This window comes from Leuresthes tenuis, unplaced genomic scaffold, assembly GCF_036924035.1.
Source record: "Leuresthes tenuis unplaced genomic scaffold, fLeuTen1.0.hap1 SCAF_8, whole genome shotgun sequence".
Lineage (NCBI taxonomy): Eukaryota > Metazoa > Chordata > Actinopteri > Atheriniformes > Atherinopsidae > Leuresthes > Leuresthes tenuis.
In genome coordinates this window covers 18,294,389-18,316,504 of record NW_027325362.1, presented here as the reverse complement: position 1 = coordinate 18,316,504, position 22,116 = coordinate 18,294,389, and the positions used below count along the sequence as shown (strand labels likewise).

The window sequence follows — 22,116 nt, the reverse complement described above, 5'->3', positions numbered from 1 at the left end:
TAGGCGGAACTTCAGCCAGGTGACGGATGGGGCTCATTACAGTGCCGCAGAACTAGCACGAGACCACGGTTAATGCAAAAACACTGGCAGAGAGGAGGAGACGAGGTAAGCTTTACATCGTGAATGATCGTTCCACCTGCTTCGTCTGTCCTTTCTGATTCATACAACAATGTAGATGTGTCTGGTTAAGGACGGGCTTTTCCCAACTACTCAGCCTAAACTGAACTAAAAGAAGCTGATAGAGGAGTACAGAAGGAGCGGGAGGGAATCTGAGACAGAGAGTAATGCTATGAAGATGGAGAAAGAGCTTACAGGGGAGCTAAGAAAGGGATGAAGGGCTGACTCCTGCTCCTCTGCTGAGCAGTTATTGCTCTGTCTGAGGTGGTGCCGGGTGCTGCTGAGGGTTGGTTCAGGTGGATAACATAACTTTCGCTTTCACAGACGTATTACCTCTTATCCTGGCTCTCACAAACACAATTTCCAAACTCAATCTCCTTTTCCCTTCAGGCACACACACCACACTGTCTGTCCTCCCACGGAGCTCAGTTGGTGGAGACATTCATCAAACGTTCCATATAACAAAAGAGTCGCCATCATTTGTCGAAGGGTTTCATTCAAGCATGCATAAAAACACTGATTTATCTACCTGTGCGTCCTTGAACATTTTCTTCAAGCCCTTCTGCATCTGCTTAAGTTTACGAGATTGGACGCCGCTGTAGGCCAGCAGCATACCCCCAAACTGTCTCTCTGTGATTCTGCCGTCCACAGGATCGTTCCGCTCAAACTGGGGAGGGAGGAGAAAGATGGGGACTGAGTGCTATGCAGTGAGACAAACAAATTAATATGAGAAGGACAGCGTGGCCAGATGGAAAACAGTAAATACTGGTGTCGGGCCTCCAGTTGAATCATGTATGGAGCTGCCATTGGCGTCATTAAATCTGCATGCGCATTTTTTTACAATGCTGTGCTGGAGGGAGACCTGACAACAGTGGGCTTCGGCTGTGTCAGGCCAATACAGCAGATTTATGTCCGACTATGTTTGATAGCAGAATCGCTCCTCCCTTTTTCCTCCCCGCATGCGTCCACCACTGAAAATATTCGTTCTTGCACTTCTGGCAGGCACTAAGGCAAAATTAGCCTGGCGTGGACATTCTGGAGGGGACGTGATGATTTAGGCAACCATCTCGTATCGGCCAATTGTGAAGTTAAAGGCCCTTTGAGGATGGGAGACCTGGGTCTTTCTTTATGATACCACAGCCTCTAGAAAATCTAATAAGTTCTTGAACTGAAGGGTATCATAAAAGTTACAAAAATAACAGAAAATAGGGACAGGAATAGTGAATCATAGCCCTGGGTGAGCTGCAGCCCCAGCAGTTATAACAAGAGGGCAAACGTGTGGAAAAACCTTGTCAACCTTATCTGTGATGTTATTTTATTCTCTGGGCACTGTGGGATCATTAAGACATGGCAGATCGTGTCGAGTCTTATATTCCAACTCCTCTCTAATTACCAGCTGAACCATATACTCTACAACACTGATCAGCTGTGACTGCAGAGGCACAGAAACAGATGGTGGCTTTTACATTGAACTGTCAAAGGTGGGACACTGACCAGCTCTGACACACAACCAGAGCAAATCTCTTATTGGAAGCCCTCACCTGTCACTGCCTCTGCCTGTGCTTCATTTTTGGGTTTACTATGGGGAGAGCATATAACAAGGCCCATAAAATGTACTTGCTTAGTCCTCCATAGCTACAGATAAACCCCAGGCTAAAATTTAGGAACACATCAAAGCTGTAATGTTTATTTCCTCTTTCATTACCTCTAATTTGAGCACGTCATGCTGCAGTTTCCTTTGAAACTCCAGGAAGCTGCCAATGGTGAGTTTTCCTTTCAGGTCCTCTCCAAAGAAGTAGGTGGTGAGAGCAGAGCTGCAGCCGGCTGTCTTCAGGGTGTTTCCTGTGGTGGAGCGGTCGCGGTGTCTCATGCCCATGCTGGTCTGGGATCGGATGATGCTCTGGACCTACAGATGTCAACCAATATGACAACGTTTTGTTTGTTTTTCTTTTCTTTTTTTTTAGTTTTCAAAGTTTAGAATCTGACTGAAAGTCTAGCTGATTTTCTAATTTCATTTAGTCACAGAAGAACCTGTTATAAACAGTCCAAATTTACCGAGTCACATTTCAAAACTTTAATCTATCGTCTCTGAAATCAAATCCTATATCATACGCCTGCAAATAATTCCAGATCCAGATACCTTGGCTGACATACAAAACTGAACTCATTCATTTTCTCTGAGAAAATCCACCCTGCCTCCATTAGCCAGTCAGTGTGTGTTACTGCAGTGGGTTGAAATTAAAATCCAAATATGTGTGTTGCTTCTCATGAGCCTGTCTCGGTCCGGCTCTTTGTGGGCGTGCAACATTTAAGGCGTGTTGCTAACCTGTTCAAACTCTTCAAGGTCCACCTCTCCGTCACCGTTCAGATCGAACATCTTGAAAGCAATTTCAAAGTTCCTCTGGGGAGCTGGGTGCCGCAGCAGATGAACCACACAAAGAGACACATTCGTCAATCAATACAGCATAATATGAAAAGAACAGTCACACTCAATCGACCCAGAGAACAGCTAAAGAGTCCAATACCATCGTTACACGTTTACTGCACACCATCTTCAGCCTTCACGCCACTGGGGTGAGCTCACAGCCTCACTAAGAGAATCTGATATCACTCAGACTGCAGAGTCAGCCCCACACTCTGCCAACAGCGAAACTGCTCAAACTGACTCTGGACGTTCTATATGAAGTCATCTGCTTCCAGTGTAGGATGCTGATGGGTCTGAACTTTATCTGTGGCAGACAGGCCAGGTCTGGGTCTGTGTGAGGAACTATTCAAGACATTATGCCACTCCTAACGCTCTCTGTGGGAGACTAAAATACATGGAAGTAAGGCTAATTTTGAATGACAGTTCTGATGATAACGCTATTGTTATGAAGTCTGGATTCAATTAGAGTGGAATGACAGTCTGGGAATTCCTTAAGTGATCTCGAGTTGACGCCTAATCATGATGGGCTGATTTTTAAATCACAATTTCTTTGTTTCTCTCCTTCTTGCTGTCTGACCAAACAAATAAATAAATATATATATGAATGAGACCAGCTTGATCAGGAATTTGTGGCATTAAACACACTTATGCTTTACTGTTTTTACAAAAAGCAAGAGAATGGACCTTTGAGCCTGCTTGCAGCACCAAGAAGTATGAGTAAGTGTATATATGCAGGAGAGACCGAGTCCTCCACTGCATGATCTTGGTGTGTATGGTTTTGAGAAACTCAGATTGTGGTCAAAGTAACATGTTTGCTTGCATTGTAAAAGTTAATTTGCATTAAAATGCATTAAACACCCATTTTCTTATCAAGCAAAATATGTTTTGTAACTTTTTTTCTTCTTAAAAAAAGGTAAATATGTCCCACTAAGATGCTCTGACACAATCTGTGGAACTGGCAGGCAAAAAAAAGAGTCCTCCATCGTCTCGTATTTGTGGCAGTGCGAAATGGACCCAAACCGACCACGAGGCATGTTGTCCCGTCTTCGCCCAAGACTTTCTCCACACCAACCGATTATGATGGTCTCCAAGCATTAAAGAGGACAAAGTCATGCTTGATTTTTATTTCCATTAACTCTGTCACATTAGAGCAGAGGCCTTAATGTGCAATTTGCTCCCTGTGTTTGTAGATCCAGCAAATGACTGTGAAACACAGCACCTCCGACGAAGCTGGCATGCCAGACACACGTTAACAATGACAGAGACAGATATCTCACTGAACAGCCGCCAGCCATAAAACCCAGCTAACAATATACTGAAATGTCACTCCTTTTCATGTTCATTCCGAGAACTAAAGAGATATTTAGAGGATTTGTGATCAATTCTATGATTTTAAGAGAGGGATCATATTTGTGCAACGTAAATAAAAAAAAAAAAAGGTACTTACTAGACAGCACAGTGGTGAGGAAGATGTAGTCAGAGAAGGAGATAAGGCCACATTCTCCCAGGGAGTAAAATATGCTGTCCTCATCAGCAAACCTCTCCCTCTCCTGGGCAATTTTCTGCTCATCCACGACATAAAAGGGAAACACTTGCATTATAAATAATTTCTGTTATTCAGCACAATCCTCAAAGCTTCTACAGCTACAATTGTTGTTTGTGTGCAAGACACACATGTGTGTGTGTGTCTCAGAGTTCAGATAAATAAGAGACTGGCTACAGTCAGCTGTAGGAATGCACACACACACATGGTTCTCACACACAAATGAAGAGCAGTCCCGGTGCGTAAGGTTAATTATGATAACAGTCATGCAGCTGCTGCATACACATGAAGCCGTACAGGCAGGGGAGGATGGCAGAGATGAACAATTAGTCTGTGGTCAGTTCATGAAGAAAACACATTATCCACCAAAGGCTGTACTCACAGTGGGAAGCTGACATAAAGAGAGGGAAAACATCACGAGAGAATGTCGCACAAACACACAACACTACCGATTAACCATATCTGAAACACGACCCGATGTACTGATCACAAAAACAACAAGTGAAATTTAGCTCCCGACAGCTGACTTGATGTTTTTTGGTTTTGTTAGCATGTGTATATATACAGCATTGCATGAAAGTGTCACTTCACCACATGCGTACTACACACTCGAGGATTGAAAGACAGTGTCCCATTAGTGGGACGCCCCACCAAACAGAAGGACAGAGCATGCCTAGAGAAGCAGGAGAAGGGGTGGGGTGGGGGTGCCGGGCCACGCTGAGCCCATGTGAAGTTACCTCCATCTGTAAAGACGTCCATTTCAGAGGAGGAGGAGAACGGAGAAACAACTGTTAGAGAACACCGAGGCCTCTGCTGTCTTTAGCAGGGCCTTAAATGACAAAGACACTCGTGCACTCATACACAACATCTTTATCAGAACAAGATCACTAAAGGGAAGCCACTCAAAAATGAGAATTCAAACAAGCCTTGGATTTCTACAATTTCCACCCATCCATTCTATTTGAAAAAGTAGGTGTGTCCAAACTTCTAAAAGCAACTGTTGATTTTCACCTTTTTGCGAGATGAAAGTAAGTGATGCAGCTCCACTGAGTATTATTGCTGAAGCTGTATGCCGACTACATGAGAGATGACGGTAAATTCAATGTTCTCACATGTAATCAATTAGAAAAAGCATAAATGAATACAAAAATTGTGTGGCATCCCTTTCATGGCTTCACAATCCCTCCCCAAGACCCAACTCCCCTCCTCATGACACGCATTCTGCATCACACTGCTGAAAACAACTGCTATAAGCTTATAAAACATATCGCTATCCTTTATATGAGTCCAGAGTTAGAGATGCAAAGATAGAGAACAGCAGTTTCTACTGTGACATTTATAATTGATGACAACGTATAAGGAGAGAAGGGAGTGGGGGACAGTAGGGAGGTCAGGGAGAGAAAATAAGTTATTTTTGGACCTGTGTTTGTGTTTGAGAGAGAACAAAAGAATGAAAGAAAAGGGTTGTGGTGCCTTAAGAGTTAAAGGCTTTCAGGTGTTTTCATGTGCAGGAGAGTATAGAGTGCGAAACTGGAACAACCGTGAGCATATAATGTAGAAAGAAAAAGAGGAAGAGCAGAGAGAGGAGGTAGTGAAAGTTGGTTCTGGCCCCTGGGTTTAAAATGATGATGCACAGACAAAGCCCTCCAAAGAGTACTAATGCCAGCCCACAAAACCAAAGTAGGGGGCGCAAAGATGTGTATGTGTGTGGGCAAGCGCGTACGCATGCCTTCCACATAGACAGCTACACACACCGAGAGAGAAAAACACGCCGGGCCTTATCATAACCACCAGAGCTCAGGCACCGAGCACATAAGGGATGCTCAGACTTTCCAGTGGCCGGAGTCGAGGACAAAATCTAAAATACAGAACAGCCCACATCACCTTGAGAATGAGGTAAAGAGATTTTAGGTGAAGAGAGGGACTAAATGGCATATTCAACTGGTTAAATAAAGGGTAACTTCAAAGGAGCATGGTGATAAAACCCCTAAGTGCTCCCTGGTGTAGTGTGTCTTGGTCAAAAAAAGAACAGAACTTTCCCTTTTAGGGCCCCACTCTACCTGACAATGAGCTGACAAAACGGTTGCAATTTTCTCTCTTAGAGCGCTATCATACTGTACATCTCTCCAATAAATGTACGCTGTAACTATACACTTTGAGGCAGACACCTACTATGGTAATGTGCACAGTATACTAAGCCTTTCGGCGTGTTTTTCATCGTTTTTTTCTCCCCACCGAGCCTGTAGCTCCGTTATAGCATCGCTGCCCATCTTCCACTTCTCCCTCCATCTTCCATCTGTCATCAGTGAAAACCTCAGCTTCTGACTCAAGATATGCAATATTGAATGCTCCAGCAACAAGCCGTTCCAACAGCACAATTATGCAAACGCAACTCGGATAGACGACAAAATGTTTTATCTAAAAGACTTAACAACAGCCAAGCTTGACAGTCTGTGAACCCTTCAGAATTCTTTTATACTCCTGAATAAATATGAATTAAAACCTCACATTTGTGCACAACTACTCAACATAGATAGTGGGTCATTAACATAAAAGAGACAAGGTAAAAGTCATTTATCTATTGAATAGAATGGCTCTACGTGAACTCTTGCTTTCAGAATATACAGTGAGCCACTTATGCAGCAGTAACTGTAACTAAAGATTTTAGGCAACAATCAGATTCAGTTTCCTCATATGAAACCACTTCACAGTACTTTAGAAATATTCTCCATGGCCCTCTTTCTCTTGAGGTTCAGTCCATTGACCGATGTTCAGGCATTCTTTCGTAGACTTTGCTGTTGTACTTCAGAATTCACTGTTCCATCTGTAATTCTGAGCCTTCTTGGCCCACACGCAGCATAACATTCTATTTTCGTCTCATCCATCTACAAAACAGGTTTCCAACACCCTTCTGGTATGTCCACGCCATGTTTAGTAAACTCCAGATGGTGAGCGGAGTACTTTTTTCTTTTTTTCCCCTCAACAGCCCCTCCATTCACACGATTGGTGTTGTCCTAGTGAGGAAGTCTTTAGGTTGCTGATAATTCCCTCTGGGCTCCACTCTGACTTCCTATAATATCAGAAGGCTTGCTCTTAAAGTGGTCTTCTTTTTCCTCCTTTGATTGAGTCCTCTTGATACGTTTTATACACCCATCTGCCTGACTGGGGATTGAAGAATACTTCCTCTGTAGTCCTCAGAAATATTTTGTTTGCGGAATAATACATTTCAACATTTGTTTCACTGGATTTTAAAATGACAGAAGGAAAAAATCCCTACAGGACATGAGCAAACTAACATCTGCTTCTTCTGTGCGTTTCTGTTCAAAAAAATCTGTATGTAATGAGCCTGATGTCTTTAAACAGCTCTGCCTTGAGGATAGTCACCTGTTCATCATTTCTCCATGAATCTAGCGAAACACGACGACTGTATCCAGATGACAAACTGAGCGACGGCACAATTCCGTGAGCCGAGGCAGAAAGATGCTGACAGGCGGAACTGTGCTGGCAGCGGAACAGTGAAATGTACTGCTGTCATATACGCACACGGGCGGGGTTAAAGGCCTGGTCAGGGACAATCTCGCCACTGCACAGAGCTAAAGAGAAAAAGAACAAAGCCGACGCACAAAGCCCACACAAGTCCAATCAAGTACTGCCGGGGGCCTGCGTGTTAAGGGCTGCGTTTATTTCTGCTCGATTCACATGAATGATTGAAGACCTTTGAAGCGCATGGCTGTAGTAAAAGGCTTCAAATACTTGAAAAGTTCCTCAGATTTCTTTGTAAACCCGACTTCAGTGAGCATCATCAGACTTTGGAGAAAAAAAAAAATCTATCAAATTTACTGTCTTCTGGTTAGCACTGTTGCCTCACAGCAAGGAGGTTCCTCCCTGTGTATGCGTGGGTTCTCTCCGGGTACTCTGGCTTCTTCCCACTGTCCAAGAACATGCATGTTAGCTTGATTGGTGTCTCTAAATTGTCCCGAGAAGTGACTTCGTTGTTTGTCTCGTTGGTCTCTGTGTGGCCCTGTTATGGACGGACCACCTGTCCAGGGTCTACCCCGCCTCTCACCCAATGACGGCTGCCCCATCCCCACACACACTATTTTCCACCTATCTGCCAGTTTAGCACGAGCTTGTTAGATGCCATCACTTCATTATTATTAATCGTTACACATTAGTGACATTAGAGCTCCAGCGAAGAGATACACTTTCGGGTCTACTCTGAGATCTGGTGAAAAGCGAAGATTTGAGAGAGGCCGAGGATGTTTGTTCGTGCTCGATTCGTCTATGTGCCAGTGCTATGCATGCTTATGTGCCAGTGCTATGCATGGTTATGTGCCAGTGCTATGCATGCTTATGTGCCAGTGCTATGCATGGTTATGTGCCAGTGCTATGCATGGTTATGTGCCAGTGCTATGCATGCTTATGTGCCAGTGCTATGCATGCTTATGTGCCAGTGCTATGCATGCTTATGTGCCAGTGCTATGCATGGTTATGTGCCAGTGCTATGCATGCTTATGTGCCAGTGCTATGCATGGTTATGTGCCAGTGCTATGCATGCTTATGTGCCAGTGCTATGCATGCTTATGTGCCAGTGCTATGCATGCTTATGTGCCAGTGCTATGCATGGTTATGTGCCAGTGCTATGCATGCTTATGTGCCAGTGCTATGCATGGTTATGTGCCAGTGCTATGCATGGTTATGTGCCAGTGCTATGCATGCTTATGTGCCAGTGCTATGCATGGTTATGTGCCAGTGCTATGCATGGTTATGTGCCAGTGCTATGCATGGTTATGTGCCAGTGCTATGCATGGTTATGTGCCAGAGAGATGCCCGATCCTCGAGGGGTTTCTCATCTTTTGCACGTGGAGGTCAAAAGAGCTTAGTCAACTGGAACGTGGGTATTTGACAGAGAGCAAAGTAAATGAAGATATAGGGCGGGTGGGTGCAAGTACATTAGAATAAATGAGTTACTGTTCTCTGTGGCATTTTCTTAGATGTGAGAGCTTGGATTATTTTTTTTTCCTTTGGCATTTACAATAAAAGCCACTATTTACTGAGGAAACTGAATTTACAATGACCCAGCTATAGGTAAAGTCATCCTGGAACTGTGGTTGTTTTGTCTCTTTTGTCTCTGTGTAGCCCTGTGATGGACTGGCGACCTGTCCAGGGTGTACCCCGCCTCTCACCCGATGGGATAGGCTCCAGCCCCCCCGAGACCCGACTGATGGATTAAGCGGGTATAGAAGATTGATGGATGGAAGCGTGTGTGCTCAGGCAGAGCTTTTAGATGTCAGGTGTGACCATCTGAGGCCTTGGGACCAAAATACCACAGAGTGTAAGTGGCCAAGCAGGTGAGTGGGAGGAGGGAACGTTAATTATTAGCTTTCCACCCCCTAGTCCCAGATGTAACTGCAAAGCAGGTGCGCCGTTAATAACTTGCAATTACACAGGGAATGTGTTTAAGAAGAAATGGAACATTCAATAAATAAATCTTGTTCTAACAGCAAAGAACGAACACAATTAGCTGACCAGGTTTACAGACAACCAACCTCCGATGGATCAGAAGAACAAAGAGAGGGAGGAATTTTCAGAGAGTTTATGTATATCTATATAAGAAGTTTCATAAACACCAAAACAGACAAAGATGTCAAAGAAAGTAAGTGAGAATTGGAGACGGTGTGAAAATTTCTTAAAAGACAGGGCAGCAGAGGTCCAAATGGCTGCCCCAGGGAGCACCCTGCGAAATCAGAAAGGTTGAACATTACATCAGTCTGTGTGAAAGAGTCCTGCTTCCTGCCTTGAGCAGCCTCCTCCACACACCCTCTGAGTGACAGATGTGTATTCTCCATCTTAGCAGAGCACTCAGAAAACCGTGTGGCTTAACAGAGAGCGCCACAGCTAGCAGAACAGTTTGGATGGATCCCAGATGAACAGACAAGTCCTGCCTTCTGCTACTTTAAATCATGCTTCACAAAAACCATGCAGCATCAACATCTGTGCAACCCAGAGGATGGATTTGTGAAGGCTATCAAGCACATCAATACAGCCTTGGCATTTGCCGACAGAGCCATTTCCTGGGTCCAAACCCACCCCATGATGCCACCATGCGCAGAGAGGGGGCGCCACCACCAACTAATTTTCTCACAGGCAGTAGACCATTGCATGCTGGGAAAAAAAAAGCTACAGCACCAAAGCAAGTGAAAAGCTAGAGCTGATATTTCTTATAAGGAATGAAAGCATGAGGAGAGACAGTGTGTTTGTAAAGTAAGACAGAGGGAGTGCAGGGGAACAGCGCTGCTAGGATTTAGCATCGACCAATACCCTAAAAATGACTTCTTTTTGGCTGCTCTGTGCATCTCAGCTTTCAAGTCATGATGTTCTTCTCAAATTTTAAGTATAAACGGAAATTAACTTCACTTTGGGGGTGGGGCTGACTACTATAATATAAATTAAGTAGCAGTGCTGCAGCGTTTAATAATCTCTGTTGAGGCAAAGTATAGTCATCACCTTCAATAATTCAGCAGGGGTAGCATGGCACAGCTGCCATCAAGGAGCTATAGAAAGGAAACTTGGAAAATATCCAACACGTCAACTAACAATACAGGGCTTTGGTGTCTAATTTGCAAACAAAGGGGTGTATGCTCACTTCACTTTATGACACTCCCTGTTCTTTTTATGGTGAACAGGCTATAACCCGCCCTGAGCTACGCTCGGCTTGTCCTCTTATCATTTTCACTGGCAGATGCATTCAGACCTGCTCCCAGGTCTAATCATTTAGTAAAGCTCATAGGTCAGTGCTCCTGTTACCATTAATGAACAAACACATGCACATTTATGGAAGGGATATGAGCAGTTCAGGTTTCCAGGTATATGCAGTTAACTGACAGGAAACAGGTGGGGAGGCCCGTGAGCCATTCCTCTAACCAATCATTTGTTTTCCATATGAAGACATTTCAGAGATTAGAGTTTAATTTAAACTACAGACACTTGGGATCAGATGAAAATAAGCACTTGTTTCATCTGCCTGTCTATTAAATGTACAGTTTGGCTGCTGTCCTATCCATAGTGCTCATAAAGTCGACTGACAGCATAATTCAAAGTGGCCTCACGCTTACCAAAGCTGAGATGTGATAAAGAAAAAAATACTTTGCAGCCATTCCCCTGAACTAACCAAAGTGAATAGCTGTGCCCTTCATCACTGAGGAGGTGTGAGTGATAGACATCAGGGTGAGAAGAGGAAAGTATAGAGGAGTTAGAGGGAAAAGGTGGTGGCTACAAAGTGCAGTTTCTCATTCAGGTGCACACATGCTGCTCGGCACACACCCCATACCTGCCAGAAGTCCTGCAGAGAGGGAGGGAGGGCGGAACGGCAAGGAGACGAGGAGGGAGGGAGACAGGAAGATTAGAAGAGGCAGGGAAAAGAAGGAGGGATGGGGATTTTGTGGGTGGAGAACAGGGGTCGGTAGACGGAATGATTTGGGGAGGAGGCAGAGAAAATTGGGGATGTTGGGAAATGGGGAGTGGAGGAGGACAGTTTGTCAAGAGGGAGGGAGGGAGGGAGGGGAGAGAAAATGGAGGGATTACTTGATTTGGGAATGAGAGAGAATGGCTAATAAGAGCACGGGAGAGTAATCAACAGTTAACAATGGCAACATGAGGTCACATTAACATTTACGGCAGCTAAAAGCATCTCCACATGATGAGGGTAGGAGGAGGAATCCCAGAGATTCAGATTCTCAGCAGAGAACAGATGCAGTGTAAGAGCTGGCGATCACATACAAACAATCCCATGTAATGACTTCTAAAACTACAGCATTCTGTGGGACAGGAGAACAAAACAAACAAGATGAGTCAATATTAACAACTGTTACATGACCACAAAAGGCATGTAATGCTGGTCTGTGAGAGATTGATCCTGGAACAAATTAGTGTTGACAGAGAGGAGAGAGAAGGAGATAATGAGTCATTTACAGTGGCTAAACTTGTACAAACCATTCTACTTAACTGAGCTGCTTCTGCTATTTTTAAATTCAAAGGGGGAAGTGAGACACAGGTCCTTTAAAAGAGCTCTTGTGTTATACTCACTGTATTATCAATCATCACTGCAGTTTACCACCCGGCCCCCAGCTGAAACACTCCTTTTTGTACACCCTCTAATTTACATATTACTGAGAATGCACCACTAAATGTTCCAACTGTTTATTTGAGTAAAAACCCTTGCAGTTCTCAGTTTCATCTGATCTAGATTTCATGGCTACTTGGCAGGAGATTGTAATGCTTTATTCTTCTTCCAAATAGCCAGAAGACTCCATTAAACCAATGAGAAGGAGGCATGTGTCCCTGAGCAAAGAGGGTCCGGGCGTAGCCACTGAGGGAGGGAGGCATTAGCACCCCTCATGACCATCTCCAGATATAACCAGAGCTAAACACAGCCAGAGATTTGCCTGGCAAATAAAGGGAACATATTGCCTGCAGATAGGGATGACATTTACATAAGCAGACAAGGGCCATAAAGGAAGGAGTGCACAACTTAGATTTGGGGCTGAGAGAGAATTTGACACCTATTTCTAATTAGTGTACAGCCCCAGCTCTTTAAACTTTGAAATACAAAGTTTTGGAGAATTGGTCACGAAACATTAGGGAGTGAGTCCGCGTAACTGACTCTGCAGCCTCACAGATTCGATGTGGCTCATCAATGTGGAGAACAGGTGCAGACAAAATTTGTTATGAGGCTAGAAAACACAATCGTCTTACTTATGATTCGCTAATATGAAATCAATGGCGATGATTAGCTACTGGGTTAGACGGATGCTCAGTGGACTCTGTGAGAGGGCCGTAATAGTCATAAATAAATCAATATCGAGGAAATCAGTACTGATAATAATGATGTTGGTTATTCATGGTGATGGACTCTTTTCTGATGGTGAACGGATAAACATCATCATCAGTCATTTAGAGCACAGACACTAGCTCCTTTAAGTCAATTCGTGGCTATAAGGGCTATTTTATCTGAAGTTCCCATGCTGTCATTGTCTTTAAATAGGTCATAAAACAGTTATTAATGTGTCTATTATATTTCCTAGGTTCAGAGGGTTTTTACTTATTTTTTTTGTTAAAGAGGAGGCTTTTTAGGTTCAAATAACTGAATGTTTTAAGACCAATCAATCCCAATGAAAAGCACAATTACACATTGGTCTTAAAGCATCCATTTAATTGAATGCAGAGTTTAACTCAAACTACTTTCTAGCCAAGACTAAGTTAATCTATAAAAAGATAAAAAGGCTGACAAATAAGGTTTGGATTCTCCACAGTAACAACAACTTTACTGGGAACACACAATACTGCAACACGAGGCGTAGAAACATTTATTTATTTATTTTTTAAAGTGTGAACTGAATGAGCATTTTTCACACTGGTAATTTTGGGGAAGAAGCCCCTCATGTGTCCTGGTAGGCCGTGTGGGGGGAGAAGAAAGAAACTCGAATAACATATCGTTATGACACAGCTTTCAGGGGGAAATGTAAAATTAATTTAGCTGGAAGCGCATTTATTATCCCGCAATACTTTGAAATGATTTATGAACCAAGACTTAATTATTAAAAAGTTTAAAATCTTCCTGCTGCTGACCTGATGAACAGTTAACTTAACCTTTTCAAAATCAGGAACGACTTCTTACCTTGCCATCATAGCGCTTCACCATGAACTGGTCCAGACCTAAATCTGAAGAAGAGACAATAAACAGAGACGTGCACGTTAGATCGGAAAGATGCTGAAACTGGATGCCAGCTACATGCAGGGTAGATTTATGCCTTCCATGAAGTTGAGCAATCATATTTACTCTCCACCAGTAATAAACCTCTGGTAATCGATGACATGCTCGAGACTGATTAAACCCATTAACAAACCCATTTCCATTTAGTCAGTTCTTCAAAGCAAACAGCCATCCGCATGATCATCTGTTCTGATACGACTCTCAAACTTGGGATTTATTTCATAGCTCGACATTATGAAGTTTTAGCAGCCACATACATGGTAACTTGTAATGAGTATTTCAAGGTGAATTAAGATGCCTTCACTATGCTCTGGTCTTTAAGCTTCTCACAGACTGTCGTTAAATATCACATTTATCTTTGGGTCAGGGCCACCAGCTGATTTTATTGCGATTCGGCTTTCAACAAAAATGACATGAAAATGCAAAATTATTGAGACAAACAAGGTCAAATTTCAACATCCCAGTCATACGGTTTGTACCACAACTACTCAGTCACTGGATCACTCCATAAAATTCCTGTTTAAAGTTAACGAGGAACATGTGAAATCCCAACAGCGTGGATCCCATTTTGCTATTGTCTTGGGAGGTTTTAGTCTTTCAAATGGGGGACAGCTTCTCCATCTATCTGATCTTTGCATCTCGAGAGCCAATTCATCATCTATGGGCCAGAAAATCTATCGAGCATTAAAACCAGAAAAGCGAGTCTATGGTTAGTCTCATCAGGGCTATGGGCTCTGAGATGACAGTAAAATAATTGCCTATTGTGAAGTGAACTCTAGCTTTCAGTTTAGGGGCCAAAAGAAAAAAAAAAAAGCTTGAGTATGAAGAAGTAGGCAGGAAAGGTGCAAAGTATAAGAAAAGAGAGCCAATGGGGGCCAAGTTAGTAGAAGTCTTCATCACGATTAACAGATGGAAGTGGTAAGGTGAGCAGGAAAGGCAGCAAGGACGTGACGGGCCAAGATAAGTTCCTATTAAGTCTGTTAACTGCAGTTTTGTCTCTTTTACTTCGAATGAATGCTTTAAAAGTAACAATCCTCACACACTGAGAATTAAACTGCAGGTCTGTGATTGAGGCTAATATCCTCCCATCAAAAAAAAAAAAAGAATGACACTAACTCAATCTTGGTGTTGAATAATAATGACGAGAGTGTTGCTGAAATAGATTTATGCCAAGTTAAGCTCCCTGCTTTTACAAACCTCCCATGGCTGAAGATCAAATATCTCTTGCTGGCTCCATGCGTGACGCCAGAGGTCTGCTCTGGGTTCAGCCAGTTAATTGATACAGCAACTGCTGTGTGGTAATTCCCTCAACTCAGCGTGATTGGACAGCTCTGCTCTGCACCCCTCCTGCCTCGTACATTCATGGCTGGTGGTATCAATATACCCACCAACTGTCATAAAGCCCAGAAGTGACATATGTGTGGGAAATCTTCGTGTAGCTGGATGGAGGAAGAGGGCGGGGGAGTGTTGGGTAATGCTTACATTTCGCAATATGACCTGAGCACTGCTAACTCTAGTGATCATAAATAGCCTGCATGCATGAAAAGTACCATTACATACCATGTATCACGTGTAACAGGTTATATTGGTGGGCATACATTTTCAGTCAGGGACAGGATTAGAGTTAACATTCAGTAAAGTAATAACAATTAATTCAATTAAATAATGAATGTGAGTGCTTCCAAATAAAATACCCTTTAAAGACTAAGCAGAGAAGAGGAAACTTACTCTCTGGCTGCTTCTCGTTGGGTGTGATAGAGCGTATGAAGTCCTGAGGTGTCATGTAAACCTCAGCATCTCCGTGTTCGTTGATGACCTTCAGTGTGGCGAAGTAGCGGAAAATCTTGTCAGGAGTTGAGTAAGCCCTTATCCTGTTCTCGTACTCCATCACCTGCCAACCAGACAGCAAGCACAGTCAACAACGCAGGCTTCACACGTTACCAATTAGGCAAGAGGAACCAATCTAATATACCGAAACATCAACAAGAACCAGAAAGTCCTCTATCAACCCTCTCGGCTCGCTCTAAAGGAGCGCTAAGAAGATGCAGATGGAGCGAAGATGTGTACAGAGTAATGAAGCAGGTGCCACCTACAGGAAAATTAAGTTGTCACCTTTGATGGAGAGGTACATTAACCTCCTGACTGATACCCCACATAACCAAAACAGGAAGTTTTGGTGCTTTAAGGGTCCCTCTGACTGGCAGGTTCAAATGAAGGAAGAGTGCAGAGACATCTCAGCCCCACAAAACTGTCTGCACCACAAAATAAAAACTATCCGCGCATCATCCCCAGCGTGTCGCCCGGTTTTGGGGAACACAAAACTAAATCATTCGGCCCAGTTACACACATTATCCATCTGAGTGGTTGTTTTGACGATACCATCCGCTTTTCGGCAGAATATTTCTAACAGACGCAGCGTGGCTGACGTCTGTTTACGAGCTAATCCACAAAGGTTGCTATTTCATGTGACAATGAGTGATTGTGTTTACTGCTGCAACCCCCTGAGGAAAAAGAAAAAAAACATTTTAGAGCTTTAGCTTTTAGAGACTGTCATTAAGTTGAATCTGCAAAACAGAAAGTGTGTGTGGGAGACTGACACAGAGACCAATCCAAATACAATTTCCTCTTTGTTTTATAGTTGATTAAAAGCTTCATGGTTGGTTCCTGTAGAAAACCGCAGTAGCACCTTGTAGTATCAGAACTTAGAAGAACTCACAATGGCAAGTATCACAGACGATCTATCCATATATCTATCAATCATCATGTTCAGGTAAGCTACCCAAAGGAATTGAGATGTTTGATTTCATAGTTTGCTGGAATCCAATCAAAACCAATCCTCCCTCTACAGCCCCCTGCTCCACAAACTGCAAATACAAGCAAAAAGCAGGAACTGAATGAACACGCGGAACAGTTAGCAAGTGGTTCCTGTTCATGTTTAAAGTGCATTGGTCAATGTGCTCCCTTCCAACATACATCAGGCTGATTTAGTCAATCTTTTGCATTTCTGTGCAATTCTGTGGTGAGGCGAGAGGAAGGAGAGTTTCTTCTGATCAAACTTCATGTTTGCTGCACAGCATAACTGTGCACCACCTCTCTGAAGTCTGCAGAATCCTCCTGGGGGTCTTCTGCAGTCAAATGATGGGGTGTCCCCTCCTTTTCTAGCAGCATACAAGCAGTCTGATGGCGATCTGATGGCTGCTGGGATTGGCCCCAGCGCACCCTGAGTTGGAATAAGCCAGTTTACCAAACGGATGGTTTCATCTTTAACTTTATGCCTTTTAGACGTCAACTGACATTCTGGGAATCTGTCCAAACGTCTGCACTCACCTACAAATATGGCTCCTTTTCATTTCTCTAAACAAATGTTTTTTTTCCTCTCAGATTTTAAGAGAACGTTGGACGACAACTGAGCAAGAGAAACTGACCCGCTTTAAAGCAAACTATTGATTTTACACTTTTCACTCGGTCCTGATCATCTTTAAAAACAAAAAAAGTTAAATCAGTTTTATAAAGAAACTAAATCTAATACTTCACGGGACACTTACTATAAAACTCCAAAGACAATGGATCACTTCAAGGACAGTGGGAGCATAAATTTGCTCTCCAGACGTGTGCTGTCAATAGAATGTGGCTGCAGCTGCTGCTGAGCAAGAGTGACTGCGCAATATTCACATCTGCACCCATAACTCAGGTACACCTGTACAATCACATCACATTTCATCAAAGAAAAAAAAAAAAAAAACTGCATCAACTTTTCAAATCCCTTCTACTCACAACTTAATAAAATGCGTAGCAAGAAACTGTTCATTTGGCATCGGATCAAGGACTGCTGACTCCTCTTATGTTAGTCCTTTGTCATCTGCTGCCTCATTATCAGCTATAAAATCTGAAGGGTGGTAAATGTCTGTTATTTATGACAGCAGAAATGCAGGCTGATTACCTCAGTGCGTCCCTGTAAATATTCTGTCAAAATATACTAGCGTTTGCATATTGGACATTGACCGGGGAGGCCTTTCAAAACACAGCTCTTGTGACTGACTGAATGGCTGCAGGTTTATGGTTTATCGATTACCTTGCGGTCACGGAATCCTGAGCGGGGCTTCTTTTTTTTCCCCTCTCCACCTTCATTGTTTGCAGCCTCATCTCCACTGCTGGATTCAACCGATTTCTCGGACTCCATCTCTGGATCGGCATCTCTCACAAAATCAGATTCCTCTGCACTGGGTTGCTCTGAGTGTCGAACCGAGGGTCCTGCATCAGCATATGCTCTAATTTATAAAAAGAAAACAAATCAACACATTAAAAAACCCGAGAGACAGTTTTCAGCTTTCACACAAGGTACTTCAGTACTGCAATATCTCCTTATGCTTCATTCCACCATGTAGATTTAAGGAAGTATGCAAGGGCCTTTGTTTTGCAGCTTGTTATGTGCCTTTAGAGGCGAGAGGGAGATTGTTCTACACTGTTTAGTTCTTCTGTGCAATGTTGAGAGGCTTACCTTGGCAAACTCCCACTTAATTACATTTATGACTAAACAGAACATTGGAATAATAATAATAATAATAAATAGCTGGGTCTGTCTGGTGAAGGCTAAATAATTCAGTTTAATGCAACACAAGGAGAATAAAGCCTGAAGTGAAAGCCTGGAACAGGTTCATCCCATCAGTCTGAAAAGCCCTGAGGCACCATCCATCACTCTGCCTACTGCAGCGCTGTCATTCTGTCCCAGAAGAGTTCTACCTTTGGCACTCTCTCCAACACAGTGCCTTAACTTAGCCCCCGCCTTAATGTCAATGGATGGCCATCGACAAGATTGGGAAATTATAAATGAAAAATTTGCAAAAAAAAAAAAAAAGTCAAGCTGCATTTGAGTAAGGCTCAGGTTAACTGACACTCATAGAGATGTGTCGTTCAGAAGAAATACTTTGTATTGGACAGGAAATCTATAAATACACAGCTCTAAAGATGTGACAATCCGAATGGCCACTGTTGTGAGATTACTGCCTAAAACACTTGCAATGAAGCCCGGCCCAACTGTCACTGTGCAAGAAGGAGGCTGCAGCAATGTATTTAAGGGCCCTACCTTTTCCACAGCAGTCCGGCACTAGCAGACACTCCAGTTACCCCGGCCAGAGCTGCCAGCATCAGCCTCCTTCGGTCAGTCCCTCGCACTGGCCCACTGTGATACCGGCGGGACAGCTGCGCCAGCCCCACCGAAACTGCGGACAACGCCCGCAAGCGGAACATCCTACGGACAGTAAAGGTATAATGAGAGCTGTAGCATACGGTAAAGTGAGACGTTTTAACACACTTGAAATGCTGATTCATACTAGAACACTGTAGACCAATATTAAGGGTACTCAAACTAAAAATAAAGTATTTGACTACACTTTGGTATTGACTACACCAGATTTGAGGTTTCCAGCTTAAATGGATGGTATTTGCATGCATTTTTGCCACCAGGAATCATGGAGAAGGTGGTGTGATGGCGCTGTGCAGCTTTACTGATGATGAGTTACAATTTAGAGCGACAGCCGTTGAATTTGAACGCACCACTGAAGTCCCTGCAGTTACTTTGATGTATACAAGTCCAATTTACAGCCACTACTAAAGCACACAATGTAGGCGTGTTGTGCCCACGTATGGGGAAACGTGTGCTCAGTTGAGGTTGTGTCCAGCCATGGGGTGGTTGTGTTTTCAACCACATCTTACATAATGTTTTTGGGTTTTTGTTGTCACTACAACTGAGCAAACTTCATGCATCAAACCATGTTTTAAAAATAAAACGTGATGCAATGGAAGTTGGAGCAATAACATGATCAAATATACACGTTTTACATTAAGATGAAGCTTAATTCTCCTTTACAATAAATCACATAAAGTTCACAACCAGAGCAGGAAACCAGTTTAAATATCTATATACACACACAGATAGATATATATATATATATATATATATATATATATATATATATATATATATATATACACACACACACACACGGTATATACTTTGATCATCCTGAAGCCAGCATTCAGCTACCACTGCTCAGTCCAATCATAATCCATGGAAGTCTTTGGTAACGACTTGGAAAGCACGACCGAAAAAGTAATCAATCCATCTCAAAAGATGACCTTTAGAACACTTCATTCTTTGGATAAATTTGGCCTTGTCATCCTGCTCAACTGGCAAAACTATACATCCATCAATCAGAGCACAAATCTCCTGAAATCCCCCTGGACCAGGAAGCAAGACGACAACTCATTTCCACTGGTGCATATAAGCTGCAGAGCTCCTTGTCCGTCTGTAATGCCACTTAATTCAAAAGTGTCACGGAAAGATGATTAACAATTAAGCGAAGGGACTATTGGTGTGTATTCGTGGCTCCCGTGTGTGCACTTTCCAAACGACATGACAGAGGAGTTTGCGTCGCAGAGAGCCCAACCTACCACTGGTTGATACCATATTAACAATTCAGGCACACTCAAATGGACTCAGCAGGAAGAGAGGAAAAAAAGAACATGGCACATGTTAATTGGAGGGTTCAGCAGCCCGTGACAATTGAGACTAAAGGACGCAGACCATTTCTGTAGAACTACCGACAGCTTGATGCTTAAATATTTCTGCCAAATGTTCCATAAAATGCCAAAAGAATAAAGCGTTCTCTGAAACACGAATACCTTCCCAACAGTTCCCCCGGGTGTGCAATTTTGTAAAGGTCTCTGTGATATATTTATGACACTTTAGAAGTATCTACTGTGGAGTCATAAAAAAAAAGAAAATTGTTGAAGCTGAATTTAAGTAACATAACATTTTTTCTAAAAAAGAAAATATATATATATACATATACACAAAAACAGTTTCTGAATCCTCAAAACTAGTCGAATTTGAACATAGTCTAACATAGAAAACCTATTTTAAATGAGTATCAGTACGACTGTAACCTCATGTGTAACAGTACTGTTCATTTTGGAGGAGTAATGAGGCAGCAGGGTTGTTAAAAAGGTCCTTTTAAACATTATCTTTCTAATCTAAATCAGTATTTATTCAAATGATTCAACAGAAAGAATGACCTTATATGTGACTGCGCAAAGTTTGTTCTGCATTAGTCTTGAATGGCAACGTGAGCCTTTAGTCCCTCTGAGCACAGCTGATATAATAGCCGAAATGTCCCTGACCAACTTGAATGTTGATTGAATCAATTCTGGGAATCTGTGACACATACACACCCCAAGGCAAGAAATGACCCAAACCCCTTTTTTTTTTTTTTTTTTTAATCTGTTTGAACTTTGTTTTATGAAATCTAAAAGGTTGTCCAGTGTTGAAGCTGGCAGAGAAAGTAATGATGGAGTGTTGTTTGTTCATGCTCTTCTTTGATAACTCGATACCGATATAACACGGGAGCGCTCGGGGCTGCCATACTTCCAACAAAATTGGCCCACGCCTAATTTAACGGACTCTTTTTTATTAAAGTCTTCACCAAGTTTCCTTTTTTTTTTTTTCAAATGTTGTGAAAGATAAAGATCGTGCACTCCTGTTTTTAGTCTCCTAACCAAGCGCGCTCCTGCATGTGACGGGACAAATTTCGCCACATGGTTACACAGAAACTGTATTGAAAATATTACTTCATTATCCACGTTTGCAATTTCTAAAAATGACAAAAAAGGGCCCCAGAGTGACAGATGCTGCTGTAGCAGGCCGCTCGTGTCACATTCATAAACACAAATCAGAGTTAGGGTCACTGGATTAAAAAAAGAAATGGCCGTCACTTTGAAAGTTTGAAAGCAACCACAAGCTCATATACCTCTGAGTGATTTCATTCTAACCCCATCATCACTGTCGGTCACCATCTTTGTCAACTTTTGATTCGTTTGAACCTGACCGATGGTAATCCTAAGAGGTTTCCCTCAGATTCTCTTACTGCAAAAAGCAGTCTCGCAAGTTCCAAAATCGTCTCTTTAAAATACAGCAGCAACTTAAACTAGTCTTTGAATTGGTGGATCTACGTTGTTCCTTGTCGTCAACAATTTATATCACCTGTCATATACGCGACTCACAAAAAGTTAGGGACGTTCTGCTTTAACCATAACCTTTACAGGTGAACTTATTGTGACCTTCTGTAAACTTTTGAATTCACATGTCCAACTGCTCGATGTTTCAGTACTTAACAGTTGGTCAACAGTACCTCGCCATTGCGAGGCTTCCAACAGGATGTTCTCAGACGGATGTGGCCGCTGAGCTTAGAGTGTCATCAGCAG

General features: G+C 42.7%; 1 protein-coding gene across 3 annotated transcripts in view; it reads right to left on the bottom strand.

The window, feature by feature from the left end:
* micu1 (mitochondrial calcium uptake 1) overlaps positions 1 to 22,116 on the bottom strand; it is a 28,254-nt gene that overhangs the window by 3,836 nt on the left and 2,302 nt on the right. The window contains exons 2-10 of one of the 3 annotated variants that reach the window (XM_072391213.1): positions 18,941 to 19,105; positions 17,930 to 18,125; positions 15,586 to 15,748; positions 13,762 to 13,805; positions 11,416 to 11,427; positions 3,990 to 4,104; positions 2,444 to 2,526; positions 1,823 to 2,023; positions 647 to 784 (exon numbers count right to left, since the gene is read on the bottom strand). In XM_072391213.1, coding sequence (XP_072247314.1) covers positions 647 to 784; positions 1,823 to 2,023; positions 2,444 to 2,526; positions 3,990 to 4,104; positions 11,416 to 11,427; positions 13,762 to 13,805; positions 15,586 to 15,748; positions 17,930 to 18,125; positions 18,941 to 19,104 — 1,116 coding nt within the window. In that variant the 5' untranslated portion in view covers position 19,105. Of the gene's footprint in view, positions 1 to 646; positions 785 to 1,822; positions 2,024 to 2,443; positions 2,527 to 3,989; positions 4,105 to 4,822; positions 6,712 to 11,415; positions 11,428 to 13,761; positions 13,806 to 15,585; positions 15,749 to 17,929; positions 18,126 to 18,940; positions 19,106 to 22,116 lie in introns of those variants that run through there. The other 2 variants (XM_072391214.1, XM_072391215.1) reach the window with 2 other exon arrangements.